At 37.6% G+C, this 18,652-nt stretch overlaps 1 protein-coding gene across 1 annotated transcript; it reads right to left on the bottom strand.

Annotated features, from left to right (window-relative positions):
* Positions 1–2,990: 2,990 nt before the first annotated feature.
* Positions 2,991–6,612, bottom strand: LOC110448181. Its single transcript, XM_021494296.1, has 2 exons — positions 6,180–6,612; positions 2,991–4,552 (listed from the first exon to the last, which is right to left on the bottom strand). Exons 1-2 carry the CDS (start codon positions 6,610–6,612, stop codon positions 2,991–2,993), a joined length of 1,995 nt encoding a protein of 664 aa, XP_021349971.1.
* Positions 6,613–18,652: the final 12,040 nt, after the last annotated feature.

Here is an 18,652-nt window from a genome sequence, read left to right as displayed (position 1 = left end):
AGGTTATTTGGGTAATACATAACCCGATTTTCTAAAATAATCACAAACTATAGCAAAATGTCCCTTTAAGCAGGCTCCCCTGTACATAAAATACATGTTATTCATTTGGAGAAAGTATCTAATATTTTGATAAAATAAATATTTGATAATTCCCCTTCCTCTCGGGTTTACCTGGAAAACTATCTTATTGTATTCTTGTTTTAACTATGTTTCTTAACATACCTTTGTCAGTTCTCGAGTCGAGTGTGATAGCCGGTAATTTTCTTTGTGTGTTTTCACATCATGTCCTAGATGTCTTGCAAGCATCTCCAATTCAGGGTCGGTCATATCGAGGATCTAAGGTCAAAGCAATATTCAAATCAACATTTCACTCCGAAAAAGACATGTTAAACCCAACGCTTTCGGCGGTAGTCTTCCGCTTTCAGGTAACATTTTCTGCCTATCGCTTTACATTCAGAATCTTCATATTTCCAATATTTCCACCTGAAAATTCCGATTTCAAATCTTGTATTTGTAAAATCTGCCTTATTGTAGTATTCATGGGCTATTTGCCTTCTCGTGACCGAAACTAACAGCTCAAGTTGTCTACTGAAGCTTGGATTAACCCCTGACACTAATGCAAGGTGTTGTTTCAACTTTTCATGGGGGGCTGATTGGCTTATTAGATCAACCACTGAGCATGGCCAGCCAAGTGTGACAGTGTATCATCCACTCACTGGCCTCCAATATTGAACAATACATCATTAAACAGTAGAAACAATACCCTAACACCCCCAGAAAGAAGCACCACACCTGTTTTCAATCATGACCAATCATGCATTCAACAAGAGGAGGTCATTGCCATTCCGATTTCAAGCATGCCTGGCATGGCTGATGGAGGCTGCCATATTGTCATAATCTCGAAATAAACAACATCGTTTTTACATTTATACTGGGCAAATTAAACACTCCCAAAGGACAAATAGGATATAAGGTCATTTTAGATTGTTATTGTTACGTTCAATACTCTGTAATAAAAGAAATCGATATAGTATTGCTCTTTTAGATAAAAATAGCATGTGGTATCAATATTTCTTTATCCAAGGGAACTCAATCTGACATAGTTTGGTGTTGAGTTTGATCAAAATCCATATTGAAATACGGCTGCTAGGGTGGAGACAAGCAACATGTCCGGGGTTTTTTGTTCAAATATTATGAAGTGACCTTGACATTGGGCAATCATGCTTCTATTCGAACTTGTCCAAGGTATGTCCAATGGGACAAGTGAAGTTTCATCAAGTTAGTGGTCCTGCATGAAAAGCAGGAACAACATGCTTTCCCAAATTTTCCGGGGAGCAAACAAAGGGTAAACTCTAATGACCTGCTTTTTATTTTGTTATATGGCTTCGTGTTTTGCTTGATTCTGATGTTACATATCGACGAGTACACCCGTCTGTGATAAATATAAATGCATGTTCACCTCTTTGTGCTAAATACAGCACAGCGAGGTCAGCAATCTTCGCTGTGCGACAACCAATCAGAAAATGCGTTTTATCGTTTTGCAGCCAATCAGAGTGCTACAAACAAATGCCATTCGGAATTCACTTGTTTCACTTTCACGGAAATGGCAGACGATTTGCTCCCAAGAGAGGTTTGCGTCCATTAACGAAGAATAGTTGCAAGAGATCTTAAAACATAAAGATTCGTTAAATATCAGAGGAAACACAAACAGTGCTGTGAAACTTTTCCGGCTCTAAATGTATTCAAATGCAAAAGCTAAAGTTTTCAAGTTTTGCTCAATTTTTCGTTAGTTATTGACTTTTAATTTTGGCCTTGGTAAACAAATTCTTGGCCAGGTCTGTACATAGTCGCATGTAAACCTCAACTAAAGTCAATAATTGTATATGGTACCCGTCACACCATGGCTATCTTCCCACGATGTATCCATATACATACTACTAAGTTTCCTTAAGGTCATATAGTAGATAAATAGACATGTTCCTTACATATGAGTAAAACATCCAATCTTCAGGTTCTGATGGTCTCTCATAAAGTTTTCAGTCGGTCCAGTCTGTTTAAATATCAAAGTTTGAAAGTGTAAACAAACCTGCGACACAGTAGCAATGTACTTCCGAAGAGCTGTCGAACTGATCCGCTCAGGAAACTGGATCCCTGGACAGCTATCCACTGTTTCCCTCAGATCTGTATTGCCCGTCAGTGGAGAATCAGAACTCAATCTGGCAAAAATGTACTTTTTTGTGGATCGCACACCAACATCTTTCCGGAGTCCATTTAGGAGGTCTATTGCATTTTTCGTATCCGGAGGCAGGAGAACATAGGCATCCACATTCTTGCGCGACTTTCCAGCAGAGATGACCATGTCCATTCTAAAAAAAAAAAAAGGTTCAATCAGCCTAAACGATCACCCACCTGAATCAATTGTTGGGCCCCACCTAGCCAGTCTCCCGGGATGCAGGACAAATTAGTGGACATTGGGAAAAATCCCCATGTACTGAGGTACCAAAACTCCCGAGGTACAAATGTACTTTAGATCCCCTTCCTCCAAGGTGATGCCTTGTAAGTGTAATATAACTAGCATTACGTCGGAGACATGATGCCCCCACTACGGCATGCTTTGTTAGATGCAGGCATTTGACACTGACTGAACAATGACCTTGACCTGAGAGACCTTCACACTAAAAAACTTGCTGACAAAACTTTAACCTGTGATCTAAGTACAAAATGCGACAAAAATGGAGATTGTTTTTTTAAATTACCGGTAATTTCACAATTTGAATTCATAGCAGCAATATTAGACCCCAACGTGATATTAATGAGCTCGAAATCAGCATTGTAGCACTGTTTTTAACTGAATGGTAGGCCTTTACAAAAGCTTGCTCAAAAACTTCAACCTGGGAATCAACATACCTGCTGGCTAACAGTTTATCTGCAGATGATAGTGCCATTTCAAATTCCCCAGACTGATCATCTTGCCAGTTCGGCCTAGTCTCTTAGTCGTCAACCTTCAAGTCCTTCACTTCAGCTCGCATTCGTTTGTTGAATAGAATCAGCCTGCACATAGTCAATTTTGCAAGTTTTGTCCAATCACAAGCCATCGGGTGTTCCCGCAGTGCTGTGGATGCTTGGTTCATGTTGCAGATGATGAATGCTGTGAGCGTTTTCAGATCTTCTGTCAGTGGAATTGTTTGCACCTTCTGTCCATGTAATGTGTTCATTCGTTTTACACACACAGAGTTAACTCTATAGTTCCACTCGGCTTCAAACAGCTTTTGAAAGCCCGAAGCCTTATGGCATCTACCTTCGTCAGACTCTCCACATCTCAAAGCATCCCCAATTTTTACTTGAATGATATGGCCCAGTATATTTCCAAGATACCTGCCCAAAGAGACAGCAGGATTTTCTTTGTCTATAGACATCAATTTGGTGGAGGCGACGACAAGATCAAAATGTTCTGGTGAAATGAGGCTGTCAATATTGATCATCGAAGTAAGGTTTATTTCTCTGCATTGCAAAATCAATCTTCCTAATGTCCGGCAACACTGTGATACCCTGTGGATATCGTTTATTTTCTGGTCGCTTTCACTGCCCAGGTCTTCCACACGCAGCGCTGCATATTTCCTAATAAGCTTATCATGTGCAACAACATCCTTGACCTCATCATTGTGCATCCTGTCCAACATTTTTTTCACGAATGGATCAGACTCCTCCATTAATGCACTATGTAAGAGATGGCGTCCACGTCGTACAGCGTTGTTTGTGTTCAAATTCTGGTCATTTTCTACGTCGTCGTCATTTTCTACGTCTGGTTCCTTCACTTCGTTAAACTTTCGAACTGTGCATGTTCGGTGATGCCACCAGAGAGTATGCTTCATTATGAACTTTCTGCAGTATTCACAAGGTAAATAGTCTCCAGGCTGAATGTTCCGTCCTGTTGTTTCCCTTCTCCCCACTACTAGCATTCCTTCCTGGTCTTGTAGAACCTTTATATTGTGTTTGAAGTTGCCTTCATTGGCCAGCATTTCTAACTCGATTCTACGCTCGTCTGATCTTTTAGTTAGTAGGCATATTTTGCTCACTCTTGGTTCCAGTTTATGAACATTTAAAAGATGACGTGAAATTTTGCTTTTTATCATTTTTTTGCAGAATGTGCAATAATTCTGTTTATCATAAGTGTTTTTACATCCTTCTTTTTTTTGTCCTTTTGGCAATAATCCAAATATTTGTGTTCCACCCTCGTCCTCAGTGTCCTCAGTATTCTCATTGGTTTTTCTTTCTGATGTACCTATTTCCGTGTTTAATTCAGGGTCAAGTTCACTAAAATAGCACTCATTAACAATGACATCCGACATCTCACTATCTGAAACGTGGTCTATAAAATCCTTTTCTATATCGTTTCTTCGTGCTATTTTGTGATCTGTTGAAGCAAAGTCATCATCGCTTGTGACATATTCAATTTCACTTGCAGTACACTCGAAGTTAGGATCACAGGTATCGGTACTGTCATCTGAACATTCGTCGCATGAATAGTCTTCATCCTGGCCATGGTTGACCACTAAAAATTCAAATTTAAATATTTTTTATACATGTACAGGTAGGTAATATAAGGACTGTTCCATTTAAACATAAATGGCACTTGCAAATTGGGATACCCACCCATAGAAGTTTTTTTTTAAGTTTTGGGGCATTTTCAAATTAGTATACCCACACATAGAAGTATTTTGAAGTTTTTTAAAGTCCCATTCCATAAAGCTATTGATTACGCTTTGATAAATATACATATTCTATTTTCTCTAATAGATGCCCCGGCATTTCACGAAAGGGGGAGGCGGGCTACAATTACAGATACACTTTTCCGAAATAGACTATATAGCCAATAGTACCAAGACTATGGTATATTGACCTACATATACAAACTGCTGTCGCTGTGTTAATATTCCTCAACTTAGAATATGTTTAAAAGACACACAAGACGTATCTTCCAATTATAAATCATCTGAATATCTGGTGAACCCATCAAAAAATCTTGCGGAGAATGTGCAATAGGTCTATGACAGGTCAAATGTAAACAAAGAATATAGACACGAGAGAAAATTTTGTTTTAGTTCACGCCAAATTGATTACTTGTTCGTCGAGATTACCGCTCTCGATTTGGGGGAGGTCGAGAAAAAAATGAAATACATATTGCACATAAGGGCAGCTGGAGTGTGGAAAAACCTGCAAAATGGATGTCCATATTTGTAACAAGAGGCCAAAGTCCATAATACAGCCGTCAATATTTTACAGTAAAGATGTAACAAAATTTGACCTCTGTGACCTTGACCTTTGGGCAGTTGACTTTTTGGTTTGATTCCAACCAACTTTGTTTCATGATGTCCTAACAAAATAATTACCAGTTATGGGATACACAATTTGACCTTTCACCCAGTTGCCTTGACCTTTGATCATGTGACTTCTTGTTCGATTCTAACCAACTTTGCTTCGTAATATTCCACGTTTACAGTAGATCTGCGCTCGCTCACGTTTTAGATTTCCATTTCCCAACAAACAAGTTATCAATTTGGCGTGGTCTAACAATAGCCGGTTCATTAAATATTTCAAAGACATGGAAGAGTTTGTTATGCAATTCATCAATTACTCGAGTATATGTACCTGGATGGCATTTGTCATTGTGGATCTTAAGTGTTCTCTCTCGCCGGTATGTGAGGTCGCATAAATGGCAATGAAGCCTGAAGTTAAATTTAGTAAAATGTAAGATATTTATACATGTAGCAGATGTCAAAATATGATTGTTTCGACACTGGACTGTTTAAAGCCAAATGTCAAAAAGTCTGGTGACCTGTAAAAACATCCAAAGAAACATATTTCGGAAAGACATGTGATACTGATAATATTGTTGTGAATTATAATCTTTCCAGTCTATTTTATACAATTACATAATGTATAGTGGTGTAAAGATTCACTGATGCATCAGTGAATTGTATCGCCAACCTATGCACGATACATCATCTGGCAATTATGATACATCGTGATACCTAACAAGAGGCCAAAGGCCATTATACGCCTGTCAATATTTACCAGAAAAAAATATACAAAATCTGACCCAATGACCTTGACCTTTAGTCACTTGACTTTCCGTTTGATTCTGACCAACTTTGCACAGCAAGTAAATTATAATTTACCTGTCGAGGTAACTTTTTCTGCTGAATCTTTTTTTCTTCTTTTCCCTGCAAATATATCAACACTTGTCATCTCTATTTCTTCATTATCATCACTCATTTCCATTACATCATCTGTAATATTCTTTCCACCATCAGTCATCTCCTTTCCACCATCAGTCATCTCCTTTCCATAATCAGTCATCTCCTTCTCACCATCTCTCATCTCTTTTCCGCCATTTGTCATCTCCTTTCCACCATCAGTCATCTCCTTTCCACCATCTGTCATCTCCTTTCCACCATCAGTCATCTCCTTTCCACCATCTGTTATCTCCTTTCCACCATCTGTCATCTCCTTCTCACCAACAGTCATCTCCTTCCCACCATCTGTCATCTCCTTTCCACCATCAGTCATCTCCTTTCCACAATCAGTCATCTCCTTCTCACCATCTGCCATCTACTTTCCACCATCTGTCATCTCCTTTCCACCATCTGTCATCTCTTTTCCACCATCAGTCATCTCCTTCCCACCATCTGTCATCTTCTCTTCACCATCTGTCATCTCTTTTCCACCATCACTTTTCTCCACCATCTGTCATCTCCTTTCCATCATCTGTCTTTCTGCCATCTGTCATCTCCTTTCCACCCTCTGTCATCTCCTTTCCATCATCTGTCTTTCTGCCATCTGTCATCTCCTTTCCACCCTCTGTCATCTCCTTTCCATCATCTGTCTTTCTGCCATCTGTCATCTCCTTTCCATTATCTTGTGATTTGGAAGAAATTTTTCTTCTACAATCATCCAGGATGACCCTCAATGTCTTCTGCCATTTATAATCTACAAAACAAAACAAAAACATTTAATTTCTTTTTAAGAAAATGTTTACAGAGCCGATATTAAACAATACTACAATTATTGAAATCTTCTGAATCCACATGAAAACAAAACAACCAATCAGTTGAATCATTACATACTCAGCAAAAAAAAAGAATGTAACAGGGGCCTCTATATCATGTTTTTATATGTTGAATTTAACATGAAATGATTGATTGGGACGATGCTATTGGAATATTAAATGTTAAAGTAATGTGTTATGGTTCAGCAATACTTCGGGACGTTGACATCAGGTGGGGGTCCGTCATTGTATACCCGCGGTTGATTTCGCTCCGGTGAGTGAGTATACCGAAGCAAAATCAATACTGGGAATCCAACGATGATGGGGGTCATGATCTTTTAGTTTTCATGTTGAGTAGTACTGCATGGCCTCCATCAGCCTGGATGACTGCATTGCAACAACACCGAATTGAGCTAATATAACGTCGGATGATGTGAGGGGGAATGTTGCTCCACTCCTCAAACAATGCCTGGGCAAGCTCCTGCAGGGTGGAGGACTGAATTGGGCGACACCACAAGTTCGCTTCATAATGTCATTACAAAATATTTACCAGTTCAGAGATACAAAATTTGACCTTGACCTCTGATTTGGTGACCTTGACCTTTGATAATTTGACTTCTTGTTTGATTCTGAACAACTTTGCTTCATAATGTCACAACAACATAATTACCAGTTAATACTGTAAATGTGATTATTTACGCTAGGTGAAAATTACGCGATTTGAAGTTCAAAACTATACGCGCAGGGGTAATTTACGCGGTCGCGGTAGATCGACGTTTACACTGCAGAGTTATCTCCATTACTTTACAACATGTGGACAGTTAAAAATACTAGCTACTGAGTACATGTTACGTATGCCTACCGATTGGTCATTGGATAGGTGAAAATAAAGGTAAACTGTATTCATGTGTATGTGTGTCTTATACCAGCTGATCTCGTAATCACCTCGGATCAAACAGGTGAGTGCTATTTAGTCAAAACAAACACGTTTTCCAAATAACAATGATAAAACCATACACTATTCCTAAGTTATTGTAACTAATCGAGCGCAATTAGTGTCGCTTCCATGATGACAGGGACATTTACCTGTGTAGGGATCGTTGCACACGACTGCTTGCTGTTTGTGTCCCGTAGACACGGTGTATACCGGACCTAGATGCACCCGGGTTTATTCACGACTTTCTCTGTGCATTTATATATATATTCAAATTTGTTGTTCATTAAAACAAATATTAATCGAGTAGTTTATTTCAGTTGTTATTGTTTTTATTTTATACCATTACAAGACAATTTACGTTAGGTAGTAATACGTTAACAAAGCAATATTACAGAAGGACATCACACACACGTACCAATATCTATCAGAGTTGTCGTTCCGTACATTATCGATGAAACCATACGCGCAGGGGAAATTTACGCGGACGATCCAGCTCCGCGTAATAAGCGTAAATTTCCCCCACGCGTAATATTCCACGTTTACAGTAGATCTGCGCTCGCTCACGTTTTAGATTTCCATTTCCCAACAAACAAGTTATCAATTTGGCTTGGCCTAATAATAGCCGGTTCATTAAATATTTCAAAGACATGGAAGAGTTTGTTATGAAATTCATCAATTACTTGAGTATATGTACCTGGATGGCATTTGTCATTGTGGATCTGAAGTGTTCTCTCTCGCCGGTATGTGAGGTCGCATAAATGGCAAATGAAGCCTGAAGTTAAATTTAGTAAAATGTAAGATATTTATACATGTAGCAGATGTCAAAATATGATTGTTTCGACACTGGACTGTTTAAAGTCAAATGTCAAAAAGTCTGGTGACCTGTAAAAACATCCAAAGAAACATATTTCGGAAAGACATGTGATACTGATAATATTGTTGTGAATTATAATCTTTCCAGTCTATTTTATACAATTACATAATGTATAGTGGTGTAAAGATTCATCAGTGAATTGTATCGCCAACCTATGCACGATACATCATCTGGCAAATATGATACATCGTGATACCTAACAAGAGGCCAAAGGCCATTATACGCCTGTCAATATTTACCAGTAAAAATATACAAATTTGACCCAATGACCTTGACCTTTAGTCACTTGACTTTCCGTTTGATTCTGACCAACTTTGCACAGCAAGTAAATTATAATTTACCTGTCGAGGTAACTTTTTCTGCTGAATCTGTTTTTCTTCTTTTCCCTGCAAATAAATCAGCACTTGTCATCTCTAGTTCTTCATTATCATCACTCATTTCCATTACATCATCTGTAATATTCTTTCCACCATCAGTCATCTCCTTTCCACCGTCTGTTATCTTCTTAGCACGAATTCTCGCTGAAGACCTGGAAGCTGAAAATAAATATTAAGTCAAATTTGGTATCTTTTGTTTACATACTACAGTTAAAGAATTATGGTTAAGTATCCATTTTTTTTGGACTGAACACTGGCCGGTCATTGACCGAACTTTATCTAGTATATTCTGACAAAATTGGTTGTGTCTAGCACCAGAGTATAACATATATGTAACACAAAGAGGTGTGCAATATGGTTTAATTAGTAGATTAATGTACTATACATGTATATATTACACATCAATTTGGAACACGTTGACAATTCGTAGCGATATAATCAACACTAATGTTAGATCAAAATTTTGATGTTTTGTACTAAAGCTTGTATCAATAAGCCTAAAGACTCTAGCTTAGGCTAATGGTATGAAGAATTTTAAACTTGGACAATTTAACAAAATAACAGACTGAATATCAGTGCTCCAAATAGCTTGCATGAAGCTAAGGCATATGAATGCACATATTTTAATGTTTTTAAATATATATTTTTTTAATTTTAATTTGTTAGCACCTTCTGGCAGGTGAACTATAATACAACCAAAAAATAAAGGGTTTACAATATATTGTACAGTTCCGCGCTATTACAAGAAGACAAACACGAACATATCGCAGCCTCCCAAAATACACACGCATACACTACACGCATGCATCTTGCACACAGGGGAGGCCGTCCTTAAATGACCTTAGCTGTTAATAGGACGTTAAACAAAATCAAACAAACAAACAAACAAAAAGGGCCGATATACAGTATGATCTTATGAATTGTTAAAAGGTTTCTAACATGTTTGACACTTGTGAGATTAAAAATAGGTCAAGGTAATTCATTTAGGAAGTAATATTAGCACTCCATCCAAGCATGCATCTACTGACCAAATATCATCACTCTGGGTCTAGTGGTTTTTCAGAAGAAGTTTTTTTAAAGGTTTTAACAGATTTGACCCCAGGCCAGTGACCTTGAAATAGGATCAAGGTCAATTATTTGATGTAAATTTATTGTGCTTTATTCCTGCATGCTACTGGTCAAATATCATTACCCATATAGCCTCTTGGTTTTTCAGAAGAAGTTGTTCAAATGTTTACATTTTTGACCCCTGTGACCTTGAAATTAGTTCAAAGTCATTTGTTTTAAAACATGTTACAGCACTCTATCTTAGCATGCTACTGGTCAAATATCATCAACATGTGCCTCCAGGTAATTCAGAGATTTGCAAAGATAGGACTGACAAAAACTTAACCATGTTCAAAATGTATTGCAAGCACTGGATCCTTGATCTCATAAAGCGTTTGTGATTATTTGAGATTTGTACCTTAAAAACATTTGGTGTTGTTTTAGGACAAATATTTACCTGGTGTTCTATGAAATTCACAAAAGTATATTTCTGCAATTGCATAAAACACTACAGAAAAGGCATTCAGTTCACAGAAGATTTTACAGAACTCAAGATCACTGTAGGTAGAAAACACTAGTGTGCCTGAGTTATATAGGTCTAAAACATCCATGCATTTATCTTCACAATAGGCAACACTTTGACTGAATTCAAATTCATTAAAGTAATATGCAAATCCAGCTGGAAATGTCATGGTGTTGACAGACTACCTGATCTGGATCATACATAACGCTTAATATTCAATCTGTAATCAAGTCATCAATTAAAACATTCATGTGGCCAAGTAATATGTAACAATGAGAGGTCCTCTAGCATTTGTGTGACATTCTGACACATCAAGCTATTCTTTTTTTTGAGTTGTTTAAAAAGACAATTTGCAAATGGGGGGCAAATAATAGATCACAATAGCTTCTTTGGACAGACTTTAGGCCCCGGGCCAAGATTGCTTGTACACAATAAGGATTCTGCTATGACATTGTTTTTGGTCATATTGTAGGAAGGGTGTTCAAATTTTAGCTCTCATTTATAAAATTATGAATCCTCATCTGATACCCAATTTGATTGATAACTTCTGATCTATATGTTATACATTTATTATACTTACACATTTGTTTGCATATTCTCTTAGTTAAACCTTTCCTGGTCTGTTCTTCTTCCTGATGATATAAATAGACAATTATACAACTTCTTAACCTTAAGAAAATTATGACACAGGAGTTATACCAGAAGCTATATTACTAAGTTACCCACTGTTAAAATCAATGAAATGTGTGCTTCAAACATTTTAGCGCATGATTTAAGGACATGTTAATATAACGTAAGGTCAGTTCAATATTAATTTGGGCTTAATTAGCGTGTAACATTTTGCAGAAACTTTGATTATAAAGAACAATTACACAGGCTTGTCAAGTTTTGTTCTGACCTATAGGTATCAAATGTCATGTCTCAGACTGTCACACAGGTTAGTATAATCAAGAGAGGTCCAGTCTCCTACAGACTTCTGACCTACATTGTACTAGGTATCAAATGTCAGGTCTCAGACTGTCACACAGGTTAGAATAATCAAGAGAGGTCCAGTCTCCTACAGACTTCTGACGTAAATTGCACTAGGTATCATATGTCAGGTCTCAGACCGTCACACAGGTTAGAATAATCAAGAGAGGTCCAGTCTCCTACAGACTTCTGACCTAAATTGTACTAGGTATCAGATGTCAGGTCTCAGACTGTTACACAGGTTAGTATAAGTATAATCAAGAGGTCCAGTCTCCTACGAAGACAAACTTCTGACCTATAGGTATCAAATGTCATGTCTCAGACTGTCACACAGGTTAGTATAATCAAGAGAGGTCCAGTCTCCTACAGACTTCTGACCTACATTGTACTAGGTATCAAATGTTAGGTCTCAGACTGTCACACAGGTTAGTATAATCAAGAGAGGTCCAGTCTCCTACAGACTTCTGACCTACATTGTACTAGGTATCAGATGTCAGGTCTCAGACTGTCACACAGGTTAGTATAATCAAGAGAGGTCCAGTCTCCTACAGACTTCTGACCTACATTGTACTAGGTATCAGATGTCAGGTCTCAGACTGTCACACAGGTTAGTATAATCAAGAGAGGTCCAGTCTCCTACAGACTTCTGACCTACATTGTACTAGGTATCAGATGTCAGGTCTCAGACTGTCACACAGGTTAGTATAATCAAGAGAGGTCCAGTCTCCTACAGACTTCTGACCTAAATTGTACTAGGTATCAGATGTCAGGTCTCAGACTGTTACACAGGTTAGTATAATCAAGAGGTCCAGTCTCCTACGAAGACAAACTTCTGACCTATAGGTATCAAATGTCATGTCTCAGACTGTTTCACAAGTTTATAAGGTTTGACAAATGAATCAAATATGTTGTGTTCTATAGTAGCAACAAGAGGCCCAGAGGGCCTGTATCGCTCACCTAGATATCTAAGCAATCATGGCAAAATATTCTCCAAATGAGATCCAAGGGCAAGGGAATATGCCAGACCCCAAGGCCAATCCTTGTAGCATATCTGTATTAAATTTGTCATGCCCAGCATTTGTATTTATAGTTTTGGGATGGGGATCTGAACCGTTTCAAAGTTATGACCCAAGGGTTAAGTCTGCAAGGGTGGGGCAGACCCTGGAGTCAATTCTAATATCATGACTGCATTTGTCTCTTTATGCCCAACAATTGTATATATAGTTTTGGGGTGGGAATCTTAACTATTTCGAAGTTAGGACCCAGGGGTTAAGTCTCCAAGGGTGGGGCAGACCCCAAGGCCATCCTGGAAGCAAATATATATGTGCAGTCATCTCTTTATACTCAGCAATTGTATATATGGTTTTAGGGTGGGGATCTCAACTGTTTCCAAGCTGTGACTATGAAACTAGGTCCCTAGGGTTTGGTCAGACCCCAAGGTCTATTCTAATATCATGACTACATTCGTCTCATTATGCCCAGCATTTGTATATATAGTTCTGGGTTGGGATCTCAACCGTTTCAAAGTTATGACCGTAGGACTATGTCTCATAGGGTGGGGCCAGACCCTAGGGCCATCCTGGAAGCAAATGTGCATTCTTCTCTTTATACTCAGCAGTTGTATATATGGTTATACGGTGGGGATCTCAACCATTTCAAAGTAATAAACTTTTTTTGGCCCCACCCCGGGGGATCAGCCCCACCATTTGTACAATTTTGAATCTCCATTAACTAAGGGTGCTTTCATTCAAATATGGTTGATATCCATCTCTTAGTTCCAGAGAAGACGTCACTTAAAGCAATATTCTCGTTTTGGCCCCTGCCCATCAACCCCCCTGTGGGATCAGTAACACCATTTGTACATTTTTGAATCCCCACCACCTAGGGATGCTTCCAGTCAAATATGGTTGATATCACTCACTTAGTTCCAGAGAAGAAGTCGCTTAAAGCAGTATAGCCAAATAACACTTTTTGGCCCCGCCCCTCAGCCCCCTGGGGGGTCAGCCATACCATTATTGTACAAATTTGAATCTCCACTACCTAGGGATGCTTCCAGTCAAATATGTTTGATTACCATCTCTTAGTTACAGAGGAGAAGTCGCTTAAATCAATATAGCCAAATTGTCCCCTTTTTGCCCCGCCCCTCAGCCCTCTGGTGGATCAGCCCCAACATTTGTACATTTTTGAATCCCCACTACCTAGGAATGCTTCCAGTCAAATATGATTGATATCCATCCCTTAGTTCCAGGGAAGAAGTCGCTTAAAGCAGTATAGCCAAATAACCCTTTTTGGTCCCGCCCCTCGGCCCCCTGGGGGGGTCAGCCACACCATTTGTACAAATTTGAACCCCTGCCTCCCATGAATGCTTTTGATCAAATATGGTTGATATCCAGTGCGTAGTTCTACAAAAGAAGTTGTTTGTAGCAATATAGCCAAATTGCTCCCTTGAGGGGTCAGACAAAATAGTTGTAGAATTTTGAATCCCCACCACCTAAGGATGCTTCCAGTCAAATTTAGTTGAATTCCAATCAGTGGTTAAGAAGTAGAAGTTGGTTAAAGAAATTGTTGACGTACGGACGACGGACGCTACAGTATGGCATAAGCTCACCTTGGTCCTTCGGACCCGGTGAGCTAATAACCTTTACCTTTTTTGAGTAAGGAAAAAGGATCTTTCCTATACATGTAAGACCTGATGACTTAACTTTAGATCTGGATATCGAATGCACAGGTAAAATAAACACATCCATTTTAAAACAAAACACCAGGGGCACTCAAAATTAGTTTTGTTATCAAAATAACATAACCTCATAAGTTACGAACATAAGCACCACGTGCAAGATCGGTGCCCAAGATAATTTCATCAAAAGCAAGCAATTAATGATTCTACATAAAAATCAGTTTTAGAGTCATTTCAAGCAATGGTGTACTAGCTTTTCGCATTATGATGAACCTTTTATTTAATTTTAAGACTCAAAATACTAGCAAACTATTATTCTTTTTGTAAATAAATTACAACCATATTGTAATATGGTTGTGTTTTTTCTCATACTTAGGATTTGGAGGAAAGGAAACAATAAAATCTAGGGAGACGTCCGCTGGCTGTTCGGTACTTTCTCATAGTGACTTAATTATTTGAGCGTTGTACCCAGGTCCTTCAGTGTGATCATCAATCAACCGTCACCAATGCTGCCTTTGGGAACTCTATAGAGTGAATTAAGTTAAATGTAATCAATGTCTTACAACGGGTTACCCATAACTATTGGACATATTGGAGAAGTGGAAGTGTCAGTTCTTAGGGATACGGGATGTAGTGGCATTGTTGTGAAACGAAATTTGATGAGAGAACAACAGTTAACATCTAAGATTGTTGTTGTCTAATCTGTTTGCTACTAACTAGGCTGAGCCTATACTCACAATTCTTGATATGTACACCCACCACCTAAAAATGCTTTCCCCAAATATAATTGATATCTAACTTTGAGTTCAAGAGAAGAATTCGCTTCAAGCAATAAGGCAAAATTAACTCTCAGCCCCCTGGGAGTCAGCTGCCCGTCAATTTGTATGTTTTTTAATACAGTGGAACCCGCTAATTATGATATCCTATTTGCCAGAGAAAAATATCATAATAACCGATATATCATAATAACCGATCAAGCTGTTTTCGATCGTTTTTATGTTGTCGAAACCGGAAGTGAGATGCCCTATATCAATCAGACATAGATTAATGTGGAAACATGGGGAAATATAAATACAAAAAGATAAATTAATAATTGAAATAATTTGTTAATTGTTATTTATATCAGCGTGTTGGGAAAATTCGAGAAGTTGTCGTTTTGCAGTCGTAATGATCAGTATGTAAATTCGACTTTCACTTTCAAATATTATCTACTACGAGTACGAGCATATTCCTAAGAACTATCTTTATACTATATCCTACACTTGTAGCTAACGATATCGTAATGTTACAGTCAATAGGATGAAAGAAGTGGTATATATAGTCATGATTTACCTATTTTGCAACGAGAAGTTGTGTAACATTTTGTCCCATCAGCGTAAACATATTTTGCCGCGCTATGTCAATATTACGGTCACGTGACAATCACATGCTTCGCAAGTCGTGCGGTGAAATGAACTTGCAAAGAAACAATAACAATTAAAAACACAAAATATTCCCTTTTTAATAATAATCAAATATCGTATTTACAAAAATAGTGTAAATTGTAAATAAAGCAGCCGTCGTAAGTTGTTTATGACAATAACGTAAATGTTTGATCGATTTCCGGCACCATGTTGTCGGGGCGGTATGTCCCGAATTTGACACTTTTTCAACGGGAACACGGGGAAATCAACTTCTAATGCAATTAAGAAACTAATGCTTAATGGATTAAAAACACAGGTCTTCTTTCTGAAGTAATATTTTCATTGAAATCGGCATGATTTTCTCACATGACGTGTCAAGGTAACCGTGAATATTTGTGAAAGGCATACTCGTATTCTTATCGGAATATGGCCTAATTATTTTAATTTAATATACAGTCCTACAGCAATTAACTGCACCAAATGTTTTGTTAAGACTAATGTATGACCGGGAAGCGATGGTCGATCTATTGTTTTCTGCTGACTGGGGTGAAGCGAGGTGTGAAAATTTTTACCTCGAGTGGACAGATGATTACCTCAGGCGATGTACAGTTACTTGAGTTAGCCGGACTTATTGCGTAATTGTCCAGGTGTTTCACACGGACAACTTACCTGAGTTTTTACCTGATAAAATCCATTCACGGCAGAAAAAAATATCATAATAAGCGGGGTCCCACCTTATAATAAAAGATAGTTTTTGCTTAGTTTAAGAAGGAAAAAATCGCTACATGGGAAAAATATCATAATAACCAATATATCATAATAACCAATATATCATAATAACCGATATCATAATAAGTGGGTTCCACTGTACCCTGACTTCCTAGGAATGCTTAATCCAGTCAATTTTAGTTAAAATCCAATCAACAGTTATAAAGAAATATATATTTGAAGAAATTGTTGACATACGGACGACAATCATCAAAGTACAGCTTACCTGGTTCTTATGACCATGGAAGGTAAAACTCACCTACATTTATGAAGGTGTAAAAACATCTATGCAGAATCTCAGTATTTTGCAGTCTTTCTAACCCAAAACTATCAGCTTTATACATATTATGAAATAACTTACCAGTGCTGTTGAATATAACATTGTTCCATGCAAGAAATAGCTCATTCCATCTGTTCAAACATCTTACAATTGTCACAAGGATAGCCACAGCAACAAACAAAATAAGCAAGATAACAAGAATGATGAAAGACAGAAACAACACTAACATGTGTTCATTCATTTCCGCCATTTTGGAACACAGATCACATGACTTGAAAAAATATGGTCACATGATCATATTGATCTTTCCTCTATTTCTTGGAGCTGCAGCCAAAAGTAAAACACCTCAGTAAGCTTTTGTTTAATGTCAAATATCAAACAAACAAAAATGTCTCAGACTGTTCCACAGAGTCTCCTGACCTAAGATATCAAATTGTCTCAGACTGTTCCAGAGTCTCATGACCTAGATATCAAATTGTCTCAGACTGTTCCACAGAGTTTCCTGACCTAAGATATCAAATTGTCTCAGACTGTTTCACAGAGTCTCCTGACCTAGATATCAAATTGTCTCAGACTGTTTCACAGTCTCCTGACCTAGATATCAAATTGTCTCAGACTGTTCCACAGAGTCTCCTGACCTAGATATCAAATTGTCTCAGACTGTTTCAGTCTCCTGACCTAGATATCAAATTGTCTCAGACTGTTCCACAGAGTCTCCAGACCTAGATATCAAAATATCTCAGACTGTTTCACAGATAACTGAAGTTTGTATGTGTAAGAGAGCAGGTGCTGTCGCCTACATAAATGTACATAATAGATTGTACATTAAAGATAGAGTTCTGACCTACCATATTTGACCTAATTCTAACGGTTTCTTATTTTTTATTTTATTTTCAACAATGAGGATTTTTTGTTTCTATTTTTGAATTTAGAAATTGTTTACTATTCAATTTGTTCCTGCAAGTTTTATTAAAAGTATTTTTGATTTCATAAATGCATAGAGTCAGGCTGCTTATGCACTGCTTTAAACTCAGGTTCTTTCACATTATTTAAAAAAAGTTTATCTATGCTTTTTGCAGGAGATGTTTGCCATTTTATTATTGTGACATTGTTGAATAAAAAAGCGTTATGGTACGTAAAAACAAACATACACAATCTTGCTTTGATTTTTTGAAATTTACATGTATATATGGAATACAGACTCACAGAAATGGTACGATAATAATAACTGACAAATAATTAGGGTCAGTGATGTAATGTCAGACATATCCCTGTCAATATGGTTAAGTAAACAGAAGGCAGTTGATGTTGACTGCATCTAAAATCCATAACAAACACATGGATATCGTGGGTCTACATATATCTCAAAAACTCTTGTCTGCAGTATAATGATTCCAGTAAAAAAAGTATGGTGACAATATCAAAGACTTGTACGTGTAATAAATCTATGTTGGTAAAGTGATTTAAAACATGGTATTATTTCAGGTTATATCTCATGCATATTCATCTGCCTCATGATTGAATTCAAAAAGTTCCAAACTTGCATATAGCTCATTCCGAAAGTTCTGATCTTGCGTATATCATACCGAAGATTTACATGTATCTGAGGATATTCGGTGTTACATGTCTCTGGTAATACAGCTCTTCATAATTAAGTTGATGAAGCGTTTACATGAATTAAAAATATTTCACAAAATGCATGGTCTTGGTTCCTCATATCTCGATCTTAATAATTGAAGAGAAAATTTA

This window comes from Mizuhopecten yessoensis, unplaced genomic scaffold (genome assembly GCF_002113885.1).
Source record: "Mizuhopecten yessoensis strain PY_sf001 unplaced genomic scaffold, ASM211388v2 scaffold3859, whole genome shotgun sequence".
Classification (NCBI taxonomy): Eukaryota; Metazoa; Mollusca; class Bivalvia; order Pectinida; family Pectinidae; genus Mizuhopecten; species Mizuhopecten yessoensis.
This window is presented reverse-complemented; position numbering and strand designations above follow the sequence as displayed.